Below are 18,512 nucleotides of genomic sequence, written 5' to 3' on the forward strand. Positions count from 1 at the left end.
ACTTGTTACTGTAAAAATTTGTGACTTATTGTAATATAAATCATGTAAATTCTTTTTGATGACCATGGTGTCTAGGCCAGCTTGCACGCACCTCAACTAATTCCATAGGATCACTACTACCTCCCACCCGCACAGATATGGATAACTCTGTCTACCAAGGTTTTGACGGCTAATTTACACAAAATTCCCTTTTTTTAGGCCACCATTAAGATTTTGTCCCTGTTTCTAAAAGTTCTCTTGTTAGGCTTCGGACCTAATGTTTGCTAATATATTATTCAAACTTACAGACAAAACATTAGACTCACGTCTAACGTTTGCATAACTAACAAAATTTCAGATCGTGATCTAACGTTTTCCCATAAGATTTTCAGTCCGTTCAAAAAGTATCTATTGACCATGGTCTAAAAGGTCAGCAGGTTGCAACTTGCAAGAGAAATTAAAAAGAGTCCAAAAAGGGACAAGAGGCAAATTATTTGTGCTTGGACAGATGGGATTTGAACTTGACACCGACACCTCATGATTCTCTACCCACTTCATTAACCACCGAAGCGTTAATCCTGAATTCATTCTGAATTAGATGTGTCATCCTCATATTCCAAACTCTACCATTCGTAGTGATCATATGTGTGTGTCTGACTGAAATTCTAAAAGGTTCAGCTCTTCAGCAAACACCATTTTTAGCATATGCAACCAGATAAAAGTAAAGGCATTAACTTTAACAAAATCTGAAAAATCCATTTCAAGAATCGTCCAAATGTTGGCAAAAAACAACCCAGAAAATATTTTTAACAGCAAACACCCTTTTTACCATATGCAACCTTTCAAAACCTGAAAAATAAAAGTAAACGCATTACCAACTTTCAGAAAAATACACCTTTTGGCATATGCAATCAGATAAAAGAAAAAGGCCCTAACTTTAACAAAATCTTGAAATACCAAGTTGAAGAATTGTCCAAATTGTGGCAAAAAATAAAAACAAACCAGAAAAGATCAAAAAAATAAATAATCAGAAAACTCCCTTTTTATCATATGCAACCAGATAAAAGAAAAAGGCATAAACTTTAACAAAATCTGAAATACCCATTTCAAGAATCATCCAAATTTTGGCACAAAAAAAAAATGAGTGAAGATACAAACCTGTTTGCGAGAGGAGATAACAACAGAAGCACCTTCAAAACCAAGTCTTTCAGCTATGCTAAATCCAATACCTTGTGTTGAAGCTGTTACTATTACCACTTTCCCTTCAAATCTTTTCCCTATTTTCTCCATTCTTATATGAGTATATGATGTAAACAAAAATTCACAATACAAAATAGAGGAGTAAAATAATTGTACTTTTCTTCTTGTTGTTGGATAGATGATGATTACTCTTGCTGTTCAGATTTGGAGACTTTCACGTATTGAGTTTTATTATAATAATCGTCAATGTCAATGTTAGTGTAGTACTCATTAGTTTCAATTTATGCCAACTTATTTAATTAGATGCAAAATTTAAAAAAATAAGAGAAACTTTTAATGATGTGGTATTAAATAAATCACATATATTTTATATGATTATAATTACAAACTTATTTAATTGGATGCAGAATTTTAAAAAAGAAGAGTAAACGTGGTATTAAATAAATTACATATGTTTTGTATGGTTATAATTCATTGCATGAAGGTAAATTGCTTCTAAATATAGAAAGTAATCATATTTTGCACGGACTGATAATGAAATAGGTTCACACAATTCTTTTTAAGGGAATAAATTTAGGGATAACTACATGACATAACAAACATATAGTGGGTATTATTGACATATAGTTTAACTTAATTACTTTTCATAGCAAATATTTGTGTATTAATGACATTTAGTAACTATATATATACACACACAAAGTAGAATACCCATCACACTATTCACTTCCAACCCAACCCTCCCATCTCTCTCCCACCTCTTCTCCCCACTGCTCCCCCGCCACCCGCCGGCCACCACCGACCGCTGGAGCTCCGGTGAAATGTCGTGCCCCTTCACCACCGTCACTGCCAGCCCCTTCCCCTTTTCCCTTTCTTCTCCGATCGTGCCCCTTTTTCCTTTCTTCTCCGGTGCCAAAAAGGAAAAAATAACTCAGCTATACGCCGGAAAAGAGCCAATACCGACAGATCTGAGCAGTGCATACAGTGTTTTTCATCGGAGCGACCATGGAGCTCCAGATCTATAGCTTTTCCGGTGAGATCTGAAGGTGACGGTGATGATGACGGAGAAAAGAAGTTGAAGGAGAAGAAGGTGTACACAGATCTGATCGAAATTTTTGATCGAATTTTTTTTTTCCAGATCTGTGTATACATACAAGGTATGCATATTTTTCGGAAGTTTTTTTTCAGATCTATGTATACATACACTGTATACAATATTTTTTGCGTTTTTCGAAGAGATCTTTTGTATGCAAATGAATAGAGTGAAGTTATGCCTGTATACAAATGAATACAATTAATTTTATTTTTTGTATTCAATTTTTTAGTGTATTCATTATTATTTTTGGTGTATCTATGTTGTATACGCCTGTATTTGTTGTATACATACCGAAAAATATGGTGTTTGTTAATTTTTGGTGTATATAAGTTTTTATGTATTCATTTTTTACTCACTGTATTTATGAATACAGCAAGCCAATTTATAAATACAGATAGTCACTTTCATGAATACAGGAAAAAAAATTGTTGTATTCATGAATACAGCGAAAATAAAAAACGAATAAAGTGAAAAAAACGTATACAACTGTTTGGCAGCTTGGTAGTTGCTACAAAATGTAAATATTGAAACATTTGTTATGTGGCTTGATTAAAGCCCAAATGTTTGTCATTTATGTAGTTTGCCCATAAATTTATCCCCTTAAATCTATGAGTATATTTTATTAGGAGTTTTAATTGAGTATCTGAATATATAAATAAGTATTTTTATTAGACAATTTCAATTCAACTTTTTTAAAAACTTACGTACATATTCTTAAACATCCATAATATGAATAAATAAAAATTTTGAAATATGTTTATGCACATCCGCCTTAATTGGAATACTTATTGGCACATTAGCCTCAATTGGAATGGGCACAAGGTTTTACTAACTTATTGAGGTTGTAAAATCAAAGAAGACAACGTATTTCACTTTGTTTGGATTGTTGTTATATTGTTTCATAATGTATCGCACTGTATCGTAATGTGTGTTATTGTATTGTTTTGATTAACACAACGTTTGGATAGATTATGTAGTTTTTCGTCGTTACATAATCTCACACATCAGCGATGTGATGGATAAACCAACAAAAAAAGTAGGTTACATGATAGAGCTATCATAAAAAGATAGGGTAAATGGATAAAATAAAGTTATTAGATAATAAAAATGAGAAGAAGAAAAAAAAATAAGATAACGACACGATAACACCAAATCGATCGTTACATAAAATGGAACTTTTCATCGTTACATAAAGATAGATTTGATAACACGATAAATTAAAATTAAAGTAACAATCAAAACAAACATTGTATTTAACAATCATCCAAACAAGCTATACCTTATCTGCGTAATGGCTCTTGAGAACACAAAAGCTTTTACAAAGTTTTGAGTTATAAGCGTCCAATAGTAACACTTTATCATATGTGCATGTGCTAAATTGAAATGTGTTAGTGTCTAAACAACTTATTGTGGTAATTTTTAATGGTAAATGCGTCTAATTTGCCAAACTTTGTTGGACTGCAACACGCTTGAAATTTCACATGGATGAAGATCTGTTATTGAGTAGATGGTCTTAACTTTATTACCATTCATCTATTGATGGTATATACTTGCTAATTCCACTTAATTGGGTTTACCAAAAATTTTCCTCTTATCTCCCTGCCTACATCCATTTTTCCTATGCCATCTTGGCTACTCTTGCCTTATATCCCACTAGGTTAAATTTTATCGATAAGATCTTTTGGTCACACTATTTTGACCACAATGATCCAAATAAAGTAAATTCATATAATTATTTAGGATAAATTTAATAATTTATGCTTACTTAATATCATTTTTATTTTTTTCTTAAAGTTTATCTTAATTTAAAATAATACAATAGTGATTATGATAATTTTTATATAAGTGTGGCCAAATTTGAATCAAATTGGTGTGGCCATTGAACAACTCTCAAATTTTATTATGTATGTGATCTGTGGTATGATTTATGAAGAAAGCTAGGAGTATGAACCTAAGGTTTCTTTTTTGACATTTCTTACATCGAAACAGCGACGGATATCCTTGTGACATTTATTAAACTGTAAGGGTATAATTGACCCTAAAATATAACGAAGGGTATGGATGAATTATTTTTTAAAATTCAGGATAATTTTAACCCTTTTTCGTTTATTAAATTAGGCCAGTTTCATCATTCACGCAATATTTTTGTCCGTTGATTAATCCAATCAACGTATAGCAAATTAGAAAAGATTTATCCAATACAAAAGTTGATGGTTACGAGTAGACATGTACAGACTATAGTGTACGGATAACATATTTTATTTGTGTTTTCAATTCCATAGTTTATAGCATAAACCAAATGGTCTTCTCCACTTTACCGTACGAATTTTGATACCCCTTAAAAGAATTATACAAATTCTTATATTAATTTAACTTTAAATTTAAGTACGTTATAGCAAAATAAATCCTGTCATGTATAAAACAATTTTTTATTTTTCTAAACTCGTATAGATGAAGCACTTGATTAGATCTATCTTTTCTTTTTTTTTTTCCCAATGGCGCAAATTTTAAACGGGTAGAATGTACGCAAATTTAACCCTACTTTAAAAGATAAAGAGATTCAAATCATGAAGTTATTATTGTAGTATTGTTACACTTGTTTTTAATTTATTTAGCAACACGAACTAGTTCAAAAGTGAAATTTCAGCTTCAACGGTTGTTCATCATAGCTTGATCAATGCTACAAAGAGGCTGAATGCAACTAATCAAGCTTATGATGAACATCAATTAAAGCTAAAAAAAATTCCATCTCAATGAAGTTTTTCAGATTATAAATTTATCAATTTCATAGTGCTTAAGACTGACATTTACTCAATTTACATCTTTTATTACTCCCTCCCTGCATTTTCACTTGTCTTATATTATACTTTACACATCTTATTAAATAATTTCTCAATAATTAATAAAATAGGTACGAAATAATAAATTATCTCTTGATTTTGCAAAATAAAAAAAGCAAAAGTAAACATTTATTTTTAATATAGCGAGCAAGGACAAGTAAAATTAGACTATTTTTTGTCAACTCCACTAAATCCAAGAATAATATATTTTTATGTTTTTTTTTAAAAAAAAAAACAGAAATAGAAAGACGGAGACACTAAAAAGTGAAAATGAAATGAAAATGAAGGATTAAGATGTAGACGAGCAACAATCGAATCGTCAATTTAGAAAAATAACGACCGAAACGATATCTCGCCGATATTACTTTGCCTCCTGTAAATTCATATTAAAATGATGATACAAATTAAAAATTGTTCATCATTCGATCAGAAGGAGGCGCAAAACAGATATTATTTCAATATAATAAAACAAATAGTATGAGAATTTTAGCATTTCTATAAAGCCTAGATCACAAAGTTGACATTAAATTAAAGTTGCAGCATTTGTTAGATACCTGAGAGTCACTATTAGCGAAATAAACGAGTGAATATAGTGAAAGCTATTAGGCTATTTATTTATATAGATGCCAAGCAAACCCTAGAAAAACCTTTAGTTTTCGCATTACGGTAATACCCCTTGGCTAGGTTTAGGCCCATTTCGAGCTTAATGGGCTTTGACATTTGCACTTTTGACTCTGTTTTATACTCGCCTTTAATTTTTGTTCCTCAAAGCAAATATAAGCTTTTTGCGTACATAAATTTATATTTTCACATTATAATATCTCACAAATTATGTCCTTATTCTTACGGAATTTGTACTCTGCTAGGCATAATTTGATTTTGAATAGCAGAAATTAAAGATCAACCCATTTGAAGGCCAAAAATTAAAAACTAGCTCATTGAAGTTTTTGCATTGATTTCCCTTCAAACGAACTAGTCTTTAATTTTTATCCTTCATATTTGTAATTTTTAATTTTTATATTTCGAAGAAAATATAAGTTTTTTGTGGGCATAAATTTATATTTTCGCATTATAATATCTTATAAATTCTGCCCCCGTCCTTAAAGAATTTATATCCTACTAGGCATAAGTTTGATTTTGAATAGCAGAATTTAAAGACCAACCCATTTGAAAGGCAAAAATTAAAAACTAGCTCATTGAAGTTTTTGCATTGATTTCCCTTCAAACGCGTTTGTCTTTAATTTTTTTCCTTCATATATGTAATCTTTAATTTTTGTCATTCATATATGTGATCTTTGATTTTTGTCCATGCTGTTCATTTAATGAAAATATTCTGACCTATTTCATTCAGCATAGATTTTGCAACATTTTTCATTGGAAACTGAACTTTTGCCTCCCTTGGCACAAGTTATATACTCCCTCCTTTTCAATTTATGCGAACCTATTCATTTATTAGTCCATGCCAAAAAGAATGACCCCTTTCTATATTTGAAAACATTTTATCTTTATGCAATGATTTATAACCACACAAAATATATGTGACTCATTTAACATCACGAGTTTAAAAGTCTTGTCTTTTTCCTAAACTTTGTGCCCAGTCAAATGTGTTAACATAAATTGAATATGTTGAGTGTTAAAGTTTTATCGTGTCCGGCATAATTTGTGAGATATTGTGATACATATGGCGAGTGAAATACAAACTTTGCCGAGAGAAATTTGAACTTACGATGTGCGAAAAGTGGTGAAGGTTTTCGATAAAAATTAAAGACCATCTCGAAAATATGACATTTGTGCGAATGACCCCAGATCATTTGAAGGGAAACCCATGCAATTTCTTCCAGTAATACCCCTTGGGCCAGGTTTAGGCCCACTTCATGTTTATGGGCTTTGGCCTGTGTCTATCAACAGACCCAATTGACCCCCCGTAGCCCAATTCCTCCCCCCTCACCTCTGCCCGAAAAGTGAAGAGACTCCATTTTGGATCATTTGCACTTTTGGTCCTATTTTGTGTTGGTCTTTAATTTGGTCGACCAATTTGCACGATTGTCGTTTGTTGCGTGTGGTCTTTAGTTTTTATCCCTCACATTGCTGCTCTTTAATTTTTGTCTTTCGCCTAAAATATTTTAAGGTTTTGGGTTCAAATTCTTGCTTAGTCGTAAAAATAAAAATAATTCGCAAGGCAAGGCTCTGTAAAAAGTTCTGTCTTATGCGACAGACTTTGGCTTAAGATAAATAAAAGACATAACTAAAAATTTGCCTTAAGGGATAATTAAAAGTCTGCTGGAGAGGGCAAAACTTTGCTTTATAAGGCAAACTTTTAGTTATGCCTTAAGAAAAGTTTAGCCTTTCGGGCCAGACTTTGCCTTAAGGCAAAACTAAAAGTCTGCCCCGTAAGACATAACTTTTCCTTAAAGCATAACTAAAAGTCTGCCCTGTAAGGCAGAACTTTTCCTTAAGACATAACTAAGGCAAAGTCTATGCCTTAAGGGAAAATTTTTGTCTTATGGAACAGACTTTTAGTTATGCCTTAAGGCAAAGTTTTTTTTTTTTTTTTTTTTTTTGCGCGGATTGCCCTTTATTTGGGGTGGTCTTTAATTTTTGCCCTTCAAATTGGTGGTCTTTAAATTTTACCCCTCGCATAACACCCCAAGGTTGTGGGTTCGAACCCCAGCTCAGTTAAAAAAAATCGCAAGGCAGACTTTTCAAAATTCTGCCTTAAGGCAGAATTTAAGACCACCACTTTGAGGGGTAAAAATTAAAGACCACCCCCAGCGAAGGGCAATCCTGCAAATTGCCTGGTAAAGTCTGCGGCATAAGGCAGAACTTTTTGCAAAGCCTTGCGTTGCGAATTTTTTTTACTGAGCGGGAATTCGAACCCAGAACCTTAAGATATTTTCGGCCACCTTTTCAAGCTATGGACTAAAATTAAAGGCCACCCCAAAGGAAGGATAATCCGCGCAAAAAAAATGATTTTTGTCCCCTCGTAACAAATAGCTTTCTCGTAGGTTATAATAGCCTGCTTGATCAAATTTATTTTTTCTCAAAAGTATTTATTTAAAAAAGTGAGTCTTTTAGGTAGAAAATACTTTCTCAAAAGTACTTTTGAGAATAATACATTTTAGAGGTACTTTTTAGTCAAACACTAAATTGTTGTTTAAAAGTGTTTTTTAAATTAATTGATCAAATACAAACTGCTTTTTATCAAAAACATTTTTTTGAAAAATACTTTTCAAATAATTTTAAAAACTTGATCAAACAGGGCTATAAATATATATTTTTCGCATTATAATTTTCCACAAATTATGCCTCGGTCCTCAACGATCTCGTTAGTTCGATTTTGAACGGTTAAAAATTTAAAGACCAGCCCCATCTGAAGGACAAAATTTAAAGACCAGTTCATTTAAAGCCAAATCGTGCAATTTCTTCAAGTTGAAGAGACTCCAATCAGCTGAACAAAAAGAAAATTTTGCTTCACTCAAAGGTCCAATTTTAACTCTGTTTATTTCTGATTTTCCATATTTCGTTTCTCCTTTATATTTAACTCTGTTAAAATGAGACTGTTGCCTTTGATTACTTTACACTTAAGTTTAATTGTTAAGTAAATAGGATTCTAATTTACTGTTGGAATAGAACTGTATCTTTGGTTGATTGAAATCCTTTTTAGCACCTTGAGTTTAAGGGAAAATTACGCTCTATATCTACCAGGCGAAAATATTTACACGCTTTAGCCCATATTTTGAGTTTGTAACCCGGTTTAGCCCATAGTTGTGTATAAACATCTTTTATATAAGGTTGATACATTCTGTATAATGCTTTCCCTAGGTATAATGTTGTATAATATTGTATAAACTGAAAATATGACTACGTGCAGTGGCGGAGCCAGGATTTTCGCCTAAGAGGTTCAAATATATAAAGAAGTAAATGCACGAAGAGGTCAAGGGGTTCAACATCTACTATATATACATAAAAAAAAAAAAATTTAACCTCGTATATAGTGTAATTTTTCGCCGAGGAACCCCTTGGAGACTACTTAGCTCCGCCACTGGCTACGTGGCGTAATATTTTATGTTAGGGCTGTATATTTTTGAAAAATTTCCCGTGTTAAAAGCGTTACCTTTCTCTTTACTTTTCTTCTTTGTTTAGATTTATCTTTTGTTTCAATTTATTGTAGGAATCTAATTATTAGATGTTGGGGTGATCTTGAATTTGTTGAAAGTATGGAATTTTTCCTTCCTTTTTGGCTTTAAGTTATTATTGGTTTTTTTTGCTTGAAAGGAAAAGCTTTATTAACTTGTAGTAACCGGTTTGAATTGAACAATGCAGAAGCAAGAGAGAAATAGTTGTGAATTCGTGATTAAACTAGTTAACTTGTATTTTGTGATGGTTTCGCTTCCGTTATTTATTTTTTCCGAACTGCTTTCATTTGCTTGCCTTGAGCCGAGGGTCTATCGGAAACAACCTCTCTACCTCTGCGTACACTTTACCCTCCCCAGACTCCACTTGTGGGATTACACCGGGTATGTTGTTGTTGTTGAAGAATCATTTAGTATTTGAATGAAATGGACCTGAATAGAGTGGAATGGATATAGAAGATTTCATAGTCGACCTATAACTAGTATAGGATTGAGCTGTAGTTTATTGATACTAGCTCGTTTTCATACTTTATTACTTGGAAAATGTAACCGAGACTTTTTTGTAGTATGAATCCTAGTTGCATGATGCAGAGTTATGTAGTTACTGCTAAGTGCTAATCTTGGTCTATGTATGCTTGTTAAATGTTTAATTTCTATCTTCCCTTCTTGCAGTTTACATGTTTACAAATATTCAAAGGCAAGAAGAGCGCACCGGAAAATATGGGACTCCGAGGGTGCAATACCTTCAGGTTAATCCTGCAACTCATTATATTGATTGCCTGCCATTATGAAAGAAAGAACACTAGAACTGCAATATTTTACATGTCAATACTAAGTAAAAAGTATTTGTGCATGACAATTCCTTGATTAGCACAGATCTTGTTTGCATGTTTTCCCAATCAGTTCTTTGATTCTTGTTTCAGGAATTGGTGAGTCAGTTTCAGAATGCATCTGCTGAAGGTATGCTTAGATATTTATTTAACTGCTTTGTTCTGTATCTACAAACTTGTTTGCTGATTGAGACAAAATCTTTTATCAGAATATCATATTGACCTTCTTGTTGAGTCAACTCCAATTATTTTATCAACAAGTTCATAGGTGTTTTCCAGCTTACAGCAATGCTTATATTAATATAAGAACAAGGTAAACTAGCATTAATACTGTCAAGTCACTAGGAATTTGAGTTCATATTTGGCACCCAAGGGTGTGGTCTAGTGGTCAATGAAGTGGATTGAGAACCATGAGGTCTCAGCCTCTCAGGTTCAATTCCCAATGGAGGCAAAACACTAGGTGATTTCTTCCCATTTAATCTATGCCTTTGTCGATAGAGTAATCCGGTACCTGTGTAACTGTGTTAGTGGGAGGTAGCAGGTGCCCCGTGGAATTAGTCGAGGTGTTCAAGCTGGCCCGGACACCAGGGTTATCAAAAAAAAAAAAAAAAAGTTGTGTTCATATTTGTGATTTCAAGGTGATTTATTGCGGTTTTGAGTTTTCATGCGAGATGTTGAATGACAAATCAACTGTTGGTCTGACCTACAGATATCCGTTTGCTGTGGCAACACAACTACTTTGGTCCCCTCAAAAAGAAAGAATTTTTTTATAGGAGTGACTGCCTAATTACTCACATGCCTGTCCTCTCATTAGTATCAGTCTATCGCTCGGAGCGCAATCAGTAATGCGAACTAATAGAGTCTAGTGTATTTTGGTGGCTGTTAAGTGGAAAGTTAATTTCATGTTTGTCAAGATTATGGCACATATAGTAGCCAGTAACTACAATTTGCTTTCGTTTCTCACTTCGTGTTTTGGCCTCTATATGGTTTGATACATTCTTGTTATTACAGAGACAAAAGAGAAGATTGTTGCTAATTTGGCGAACTTTGCATATGATCCTTTCAACTTTACCTTCTTGCGCCAGGTTAAGAAACTTCCTAATGAGTGTTTTGAGTTGTGTAATCATCATATTTGGTCTCTCGCCTCAACATATCTTGTGATATTAAACAGCTTAATGTTATAGAACTTTTCCTCGACTGCTTAACTGAGCCTAATGAGAAACTTGTGGAATTTGGGATCGGAGGGATCTGCAATGCGTGTGCTGGTAAGATAAAAGCTTTTAGAATTTTATCTTGATTCCATGATAGGGGAAAAAATTTCCTCTATCATGTCAGAATCATTACAGACTTTCTGTAATAAACTGCTCCAAGAATTAACTCTGCTCCATGTCAGTTGATGCATTTGTAACTTGCAGATCCAGCAAATGCTGCTGTTGTCACTCAAAATGACGGTATCCCTCTCATCATCCAGTGCTTGTCAAGTCCTGTTAGGAGCACAGTAAGCACATTAACAAACATTTTCTGGTGTTACTGTTTTATTGAGTGCTTTGCTCTTTACATGGTAAAATTTGCACATATACATAGTGAGGAGCACCTCAAACTAGCTGTTGTAAATTGAATTTGTAGAGTACCACTGTTTTGTCGATCTTGTTAATAAACTTGAATAGAATTTGCGAGGCGCAGACTTATAACTCTTATACAATGTACTTATTGTTAATAGTTGGTCTCATGACTTTTTGCACTTCAGGAAGACTTAATCTTTTAGTATTTATGGTCCAGTCTCAACTGTTCTTTTTCTTCTTTTTCGGCTGGTCATTGTTACTTCTCAAAGTCTAGTGTCAATCACTTATCAGCATCCTGTTTGAAGGCTCTCGGGAATCCTAATTGTCGATGTCTTCACACTTGTCCTACAAACACGTTATTGTCTTGCATATGCACACGAAGAGATACAGTCACGTAGTTATACGAGTTTATGGATTTCAATCCAGGTTGTAATGATATGAAGTTGAAACTGGCAGGTAAATTACGCGTTAGGAGCTCTGTATTATCTTTGCAATGCATCGAACAAGGAAGATATCTTAAAGCCAGAAGTAATTGATGCAATCAAGAGTTATGCAGCTGCAGGTGGAGTTAGTACAAGCTTCAGTAATTTGGCTCAGGCTTTCTTAGATAAACATGTTCCCGAGCGTAACTGAGATGAGTAGAAGGTTAAGAGCACCCTCTGAACATACTCCAATTGTGGTGTTGATTGAGGCGAATCCAGGATTTGACCTTTATGGGTTCTGAATTCTAGGACAACGACCTCAAGTGCTAGTAGCTGGGTTCTTAACCTAATTTTTGTACATGTTTAATGAATTTTTTAACACATATATAGGCTCTGGGAGGGAAAAGAAATGAACTTCTGTTTGACTAATGTTTCGGCCACTTTTAAAGCCATTTAAAATGCATGACGTGAAGAAATCGATATTGATCCTAACTCAATTCTAAAAGTTAGCTCCTGAGTTAAGAATTGCGTGAGATATATAAAGAGGCAAACAACCTCATCCTATAATGATGTGAGACTTCAACAACTACACACGGATTTATTCTTCTCCTTTTTTCCTTCAAGTGAAATATAAAACTCTCTTCACCATACAACACCTTCAGTTCTCATTCTTTCATTGTTGTGTTTTCCTTTTCCTTTTGGTTGATTTGTTTGCTCACGAGATTTACTAGAAGTTACCATATTTCCCAGTTTAAACGATTGTTTTTGGCCATGTGCTTGCGAACTTACCATTTACATTATTCATAAAGAGACTTTTTCTTTATTAAAAATATCTTGGACGATAAAAAAAAACACACTCTAACTAAACCGTCATAGTTAGTCCAAATGTTTTCCCACAAAACGAAATGATAAAATAGATCCTTTATGTTTATGGGTAAATTCAAAGTAATTCTTCAAGTATACTCCTGATTAGTTTAGGTTTTTAAATTTGACTGTTAGATTTTATGAAGACTGTGAAGTAAAAAAAAAGGTTTAACAAGAGATGTCTATTAAAACTTTTGTTTTTAATGAACAAAAGTACAGTCAATCTTGAATTTTATACAACAGAAAATATGAAATTTTTACTACAGGATACATGATAATCATTTACAAGTTCAAATGCTGCACTTCAATGTCTTCTTATTTGTTTGTACGTAATAGAATGGACTCGCAACTCATCAACTGTAAAATTAACTGTTGTACGTAGAACTATAGTTGGAGTATCATTGCCTACTAATAAATTCCAAAATTTTCAGACATACATTGTAACAAAATTATATACATTCATCCTAGCAAATAAAAATGCATTAATCTCTTCTATAAGGAAAAAAATGTTTTTCTTGATACTTTCTGCTTTTTGTGAGTGATAATCGTAAGAAGAGGCAACTAAACTATAACGATTTTGGGCGTTTCATATGCAGCCCCAACTATTCTATTGAACTAGCACTATTTATGTATTCAAACGCACCTCGTGAATAGGTGATAAATGATGATCAAGTAGAATAAAAAAACGACCGATAATTGATATGTTAAACTCGTAAGAAGGTGATAAATCAGATGTTTTGACTATTTCTCTTTTTGTTAACACACCGATTCTAACGTGAAACATGCAACTTCTAACAATGACAAGTGTCCATAATGACAAACAAGTAACCAACAAAAATACATAAAGATGATAAACTTGAAATACAAAGATAACCCTACAATCATCTCTCATCAAAACACTATCAAACAAAAGCCAACTCATACCTAAAAATCAGAATAAGTACACATCCAAACAAAATACTAGACAAAAACAAAAACAGAAAAAGATTAAAAGTGCCAATTAGATACATGAACGGTTCTCTCAAAACAAGGAAAAAGATTTTTCGTTTTAAAAATAAGACAGAAACTTTATAGGCTTTTTACTTTGGAGGATTGGCCTTAACAACAGTGACAGGACACGTTGCATTTTGCACCACGTAATTGCTCACACTTCCAAGTAACACCCTGCAAATATTAAGCAGTTGCAAAATTAAACCCCACATTTAGTACAACTTATGAATTATTGAATTATGCTAATTTAAGGTCACTAGAACAATCAGTTGGATAGTGCAGCTTATACATCTCTTTTATGGCCCTTGAAAAATTGCTCCAAGTAAGTTAGACTCACTATAATGTTTGTACCGTGATCTAACATTTTTTATAAAACTTTCAATTTGTTCAAAAAAATCTTTAAATGATAGTGTAAAAAGTCCATAAGTTGAAAGAGAAATAAAAAGAAGATAATTTACTAATAATTGCCGTTTTTTGGACAACTCGTGATTTTTTATTTTTTTTTAAATAACTCACTCATTTATTAACTCAACAGTGTGATCCGATAAATGAGGTTTAGGGAGGATGAGCGTACGCAAACCTTACACTCATGACCTTATTCATGACTTATAAAAGGTAGAGTGATTGTTTCCGATAAACATTTTTCAAAAACAGGTTTGAAAAATACGAAAGAAAAGATGATCACTTTTATAGAAATTATGGGGTTTACCTTTTGAGAACTCCTAAACCTCTGCTTCCAACCACAAGTGTATCAAGCTTGAGATGTTGTGCAGCTTCACAAAGTTTCTCCCTTGCATCTCCCCAATACACCTTTGACATCACTGTCACCTGTTTTCAATTTTCCCACAAATTAATTAATTCACACCATAAAGCAGCATATTCAAAATTTTAAATTTATAAATTTTTACAACGATTTCATGTTAATATCCAATAATAATTGGACCAACAAACTAAATTCCGAGCTAAATATTCTTAAATACTAAAAAATTTAATTTTTTTTAATACAAATGCATGATTCAGATAAAAATTACTGGAATGACGTGAGCCCGTACTAATTAAAAATCTCTATCTTAATTTTTCAACACAATCTCTCTTCCTTAAATAAGAGGAAATTTGAAGACACGTGTCGTTGTTCAAGTCATCGCGACAGAACAAGAAGAGAAATAAGAGTGAATATATTACAACCTTTTTAAGCTTGGAAACCGGGTCAAGCATATCAAGAACCTCTTTATCAGGGTCTAATCCATAAAACTTAGACACATTAATCTCTTTAAATTCATCCAAAGGTATCAAAGCTGCAAAATTATACCAAAAAAATGATAATCAGCAACAAATATATCCAATTAATCACAATGAAATAAGCAAAAAGAATTAAGAAAAAATAATACTAATACTAATAGATACATACGTGATCCAGTGTCCTCAAAGAGTTGCTTGTTAGTTGGATCAACTTTAGAAGAAACAACATGGATAATTATAATTGTATCACCTTCTTCTATTAGATTATCAATTGCCCATTTTAGAGCTAATTTGCTTGTTGCTGAATAATCCATCCCTACACCTACTGTACGTGCTAGTCCCATTTTTTTTTTTTTTTTTTGTTCTTTGAGTTTTTCTCTATGTACTAGTCGCCTGTTGGGTTAATAATGTATTTATATGAATATCTGGTTTTGGAATCTTACGGTAATGCATAGAGTAGTTCTTGAAGGACCTAGAAGGTGGATAACTTTATGTTTTTTAATCAAAAAGGAGAAGAGAATTAAATCTGTGGGTGTGTGGAAAAAGAGAAAAAAGTTTCTGGATGCGGAATATAACATTTATTCCTGCCGTCCTAATTTATATCAGCGTTTTAACTGGGCACAAAATTTAAGAAAGAAAAGAAATTTTTTAAATTATGTGGTCTAAAACAAATTAAAGATTTTTTTTTTGTGGTTAGATTTCATTAAGGATAAAATAAAAAAGATTGAGCTAAATTGTTAATGTATTATTTTTTATGGGATTGATTAAAAAGAAAAGAGTGTCATATAGATAGCGATGGAAAGAGTATATTTTTAACAGTCCGGCTCTAAGATTGAGGAGAGGTGGATAGATAAGACTACTAGTTGCTCGATCAGGACTGACGCTTTATTGCGAGCCAAAAACCCAATTAAGTTTTATGAGTTCGTACGACGATTTTAAGTTAATTTATAAGATATTAAGTGAATATTTGAATATTATATAAATAAAATTTGAGCAAAAACTATTAGATTTTTGTGCCCCTGATACTTAATAATTTTTTAGTACATACACAGAATCAGAATCAAGATCACGTTGAACTTATAATTTTCTAGAGGTAGCATTAAAGACTAAGAAATGTAATATTTGTTTTCTCTCTTCAGATTTTTTTTCTCTTCACATTTTTTTGATATTTTACTCACGTTTGTATCTACTATGAGATTCTAATTAATTTAAATTTGTATCGTATAATATTCATAAAAAATAAATTACTCTCTATTAAAAATTTTGTAATCTCTAAGCTCGAATTCGAGATTTTGGATTAAGAACAAAGAACATGATAAATGATGATTTAGGAAAAAGTGAGAAAATATACACCGTGCTTTTATTATGTCTTAATGAGATGACAAAGGGAGTATGGCAAGGTGTCTTTTGATGATAAAGTTGTCCCAATCCGGTCTAATCATGCTTTAATTTGTGTTATTTTCATCTTTTTAAAGTTTTTAGTTACCATTTTGTAGTTAATAAATTCGCACAGTTTCTCGAATATTTTGTGTGATGTCGCAAAATAATTAGAGAACTTCGAATATTTTTAACTTCTCTTTTTAAAGGAGTCACCAATGGTATTTCTTAAAAATGAAATCATACCATGTTATTGTGAAAATAGTGAGAACTGATCAAACCATTGTTTGATCTGGGTTTGAGAAGAAGAGTGAAGTCGGTGAGAGAAGAGAGAATCTTGTATTTCTCTATGTTGAAGAAAATGACTAAACTTGTTCTGGAAAATTCTAACTCATATTTATAAAAAAATGAGCTAAACAAACTAATCCTATTACATATATGGGCCTCAGCCCAGGTACAAGATAAATAATGAAGTGGGCCTTGAGTAGTGCTATATAGGATCCACGGTGTATTGGGCTTCAACACCTCCCCCTCCCCTCCCCCCCCCCCCCCCCCTCACCTCAAGTTGGAGAGGGGTAATACGCCCAACTTAAAGAGAAGGAAACGATGCACAAGGCCAGTGAGGGGCTTAGTGAAGACATCTACCAGTTGCGAACCAGTGGGAACATGATGAAGATCAACCAGGCCATCACTAAGTTTTATACGAATGAAGTGGCAATCAACCTCAATGTGTTTTGTGCGCTCGTGGAACACTGGATTCTTAGCTATGTGAATGGCAGCCTGGTTATCACAAAATACTGGAATAGGGTCAGAAATATCAATACCAAAGTCTGATAAAAGTCTCACCAGCCAAGCCAATTTGGCTACAACCTTGCTCATAGCCCGATAGTCAGCCTCAGCGGAGGAGAGAGAGACAACAAGTTGCTTTTTGGCCTTCCAACTAATGAGAGAGTTGCCAAGTAAAACACATAATCTAGAAACAGATCTCCTAGTGTCCGGGAAAGCTGCCGAATCACTGTCACAGTGAGCAGCTAAGGATAGAGTTATTGAAGAAGATACCAATATCAGCTGACCCTTTGAGATATCTGAGGAGATGGAGAGCAGCTTGCATATGCAAATCAGTAGGAAGTTGTAGAAATTGACTCAGGTGTTGAACAACAAAGGATAAGTCTGGTCTAGTGTGTGTCAGAAAGGTAAGTTTTCCCACAAGACTTCTGTAAGCCTCAGGATTAGCAAGGGGCTTACCCTGGGAAGCTTGCAATTTAACACTCAAGTCAAGGGGACATACAACAGGAGTAACTTCAGCACAGTTGTGTTCATGAAGCGAATCTCTGATGAACTTACTCTGATGGAGAAGCAGACCAGTTGGAAAAGAGGTAACGTCAATGCCAAGAAAGTAGTTGAGATTCCCCAAGTCTTTGATCTTGAACTGGTTATGAAGGAAATCTTTCAAGGCAGATATTTCAACCAAGTCATCACTAGTGAGAACAATATCATCAACATAAACAGCCAACAAAACTATAGAAAAACCAGACTCTTTTGAGAACAGGGAGTAATCATTCATGGAGTGTGAATAACCCCGGGAGCAAAGGGCTTGAGATAACTTAGCATACCATTGCCTAGAAGCTTGTTTGAGGCCATAAAGAGATTTTTGAAGAAGACAGACTAAAAGAGATTTGGCAGAGGTAGGAGGAGAAGTGGATAGCCTAGGAGGAAGTTTCATGTACACCACTTCATCCAAGTCACTATGTAGGAAGGCATTATTCACATCAAGTTGGAACAAAGGCCATTTCCTTTTCACAGTAACAACAATAAGGCACTTGATAGTTGAAATTTAACAACTGGAGAGAATGTTTCATTGTAGTCTACCCCTTCCACTTGGGTATCACCCCTAACAACAAGCCTAACTTTGTACCTCTCAACTGATCCATCAGCTCTATATTTCACTTTATAAACCCATTTACAGTTAATGGGCTTCTT

At 33.4% G+C, this 18,512-nt stretch overlaps 3 protein-coding genes and 1 non-coding gene across 6 annotated transcripts in view; 1 reads left to right on the plus strand and 3 right to left on the minus strand.

The window, feature by feature from the left end:
- LOC132614659 (tropinone reductase-like 3) overlaps window positions 1-18,512 on the minus strand; it is a 39,485-nt gene that overhangs the window by 2,946 nt on the left and 18,027 nt on the right. Inside the window, exon 2 of one of the 2 annotated variants that reach the window (XM_060329166.1) lies at window positions 1,138-1,355. In XM_060329166.1, the coding sequence (XP_060185149.1) occupies window positions 1,138-1,269 (132 nt within the window). In that variant the 5' untranslated portion in view covers window positions 1,270-1,355. Of the gene's footprint in view, window positions 1-1,137; window positions 1,416-18,512 lie in introns of those variants that run through there. The other variant, XM_060329165.1, reaches the window with a different exon arrangement.
- LOC132616404 (small nucleolar RNA snoR111) lies at window positions 5,410-5,541 on the minus strand. Its single transcript, XR_009573185.1, has one exon. It is a non-coding gene; the product is annotated as a small nucleolar RNA snoR111 (small nucleolar RNA).
- On the plus strand, window positions 8,432-12,559 carry LOC132615023 (uncharacterized). 2 transcript variants are annotated; one of them, XM_060329577.1, is made up of 7 exons: window positions 8,432-8,596; window positions 9,921-9,997; window positions 10,172-10,208; window positions 11,090-11,163; window positions 11,250-11,343; window positions 11,494-11,576; window positions 12,097-12,559. In XM_060329577.1, exons 2-7 carry the CDS (start codon window positions 9,926-9,928, stop codon window positions 12,271-12,273), a joined length of 537 nt encoding a protein of 178 aa, XP_060185560.1. In that variant the 5' UTR covers window positions 8,432-8,596; window positions 9,921-9,925; the 3' UTR covers window positions 12,274-12,559. The 2 variants fall into 2 exon arrangements, with proteins under 2 accessions (XP_060185560.1, XP_060185561.1); XM_060329578.1 differs by lacking the exon at window positions 8,432-8,596 and adding an exon at window positions 8,965-9,632.
- LOC132615217 (universal stress protein PHOS32) lies at window positions 13,752-15,557 on the minus strand. Its single transcript, XM_060329780.1, has 4 exons — window positions 15,325-15,557; window positions 15,102-15,211; window positions 14,626-14,744; window positions 13,752-14,090 (listed from the first exon to the last, which is right to left on the minus strand). The coding sequence occupies exons 1-4, from the start codon at window positions 15,497-15,499 to the stop codon at window positions 14,006-14,008; spliced, it is 489 nt and encodes a 162-aa protein (XP_060185763.1). The 5' UTR covers window positions 15,500-15,557; the 3' UTR covers window positions 13,752-14,005.

Source organism: Lycium barbarum, chromosome 10 (assembly GCF_019175385.1).
Source record: "Lycium barbarum isolate Lr01 chromosome 10, ASM1917538v2, whole genome shotgun sequence".
Classification (NCBI taxonomy): Eukaryota; Viridiplantae; Streptophyta; class Magnoliopsida; order Solanales; family Solanaceae; genus Lycium; species Lycium barbarum.

What these genes read in the sequence shown, in the direction of transcription:
- LOC132615023 (XM_060329577.1), top strand. Translation starts at nt 9,926, where the DNA reads ATGTTTACAAATATTCAAAGGCAAGAAGAGCGCACCGGAAAATATGGG. An exon ending in CGAGGGTGCAATACCTTCAG is followed by an intron (nt 9,998 to 10,171) that starts GTTAATCCTGCA and finishes TTCTTGTTTCAG; the next exon opens with GAATTGGTGAGTCAGTTTCA. An exon ending in GATCTGCAATGCGTGTGCTG is followed by an intron (nt 11,344 to 11,493) that starts GTAAGATAAAAG and finishes TGTAACTTGCAG; the next exon opens with ATCCAGCAAATGCTGCTGTT.
- LOC132615217 (XM_060329780.1), bottom strand. Translation starts at nt 15,499, where the DNA reads ATGGGACTAGCACGTACAGTAGGTGTAGGGATGGATTATTCAGCAACA. An exon ending in CGGTTTCCAAGCTTAAAAAG is followed by an intron (nt 14,745 to 15,101) that starts GTTGTAATATAT and finishes AATTGAAAACAG; the next exon opens with GTGACAGTGATGTCAAAGGT. An exon ending in GGTTTAGGAGTTCTCAAAAG is followed by an intron (nt 14,091 to 14,625) that starts GTAAACCCCATA and finishes TAATATTTGCAG; the next exon opens with GGTGTTACTTGGAAGTGTGA.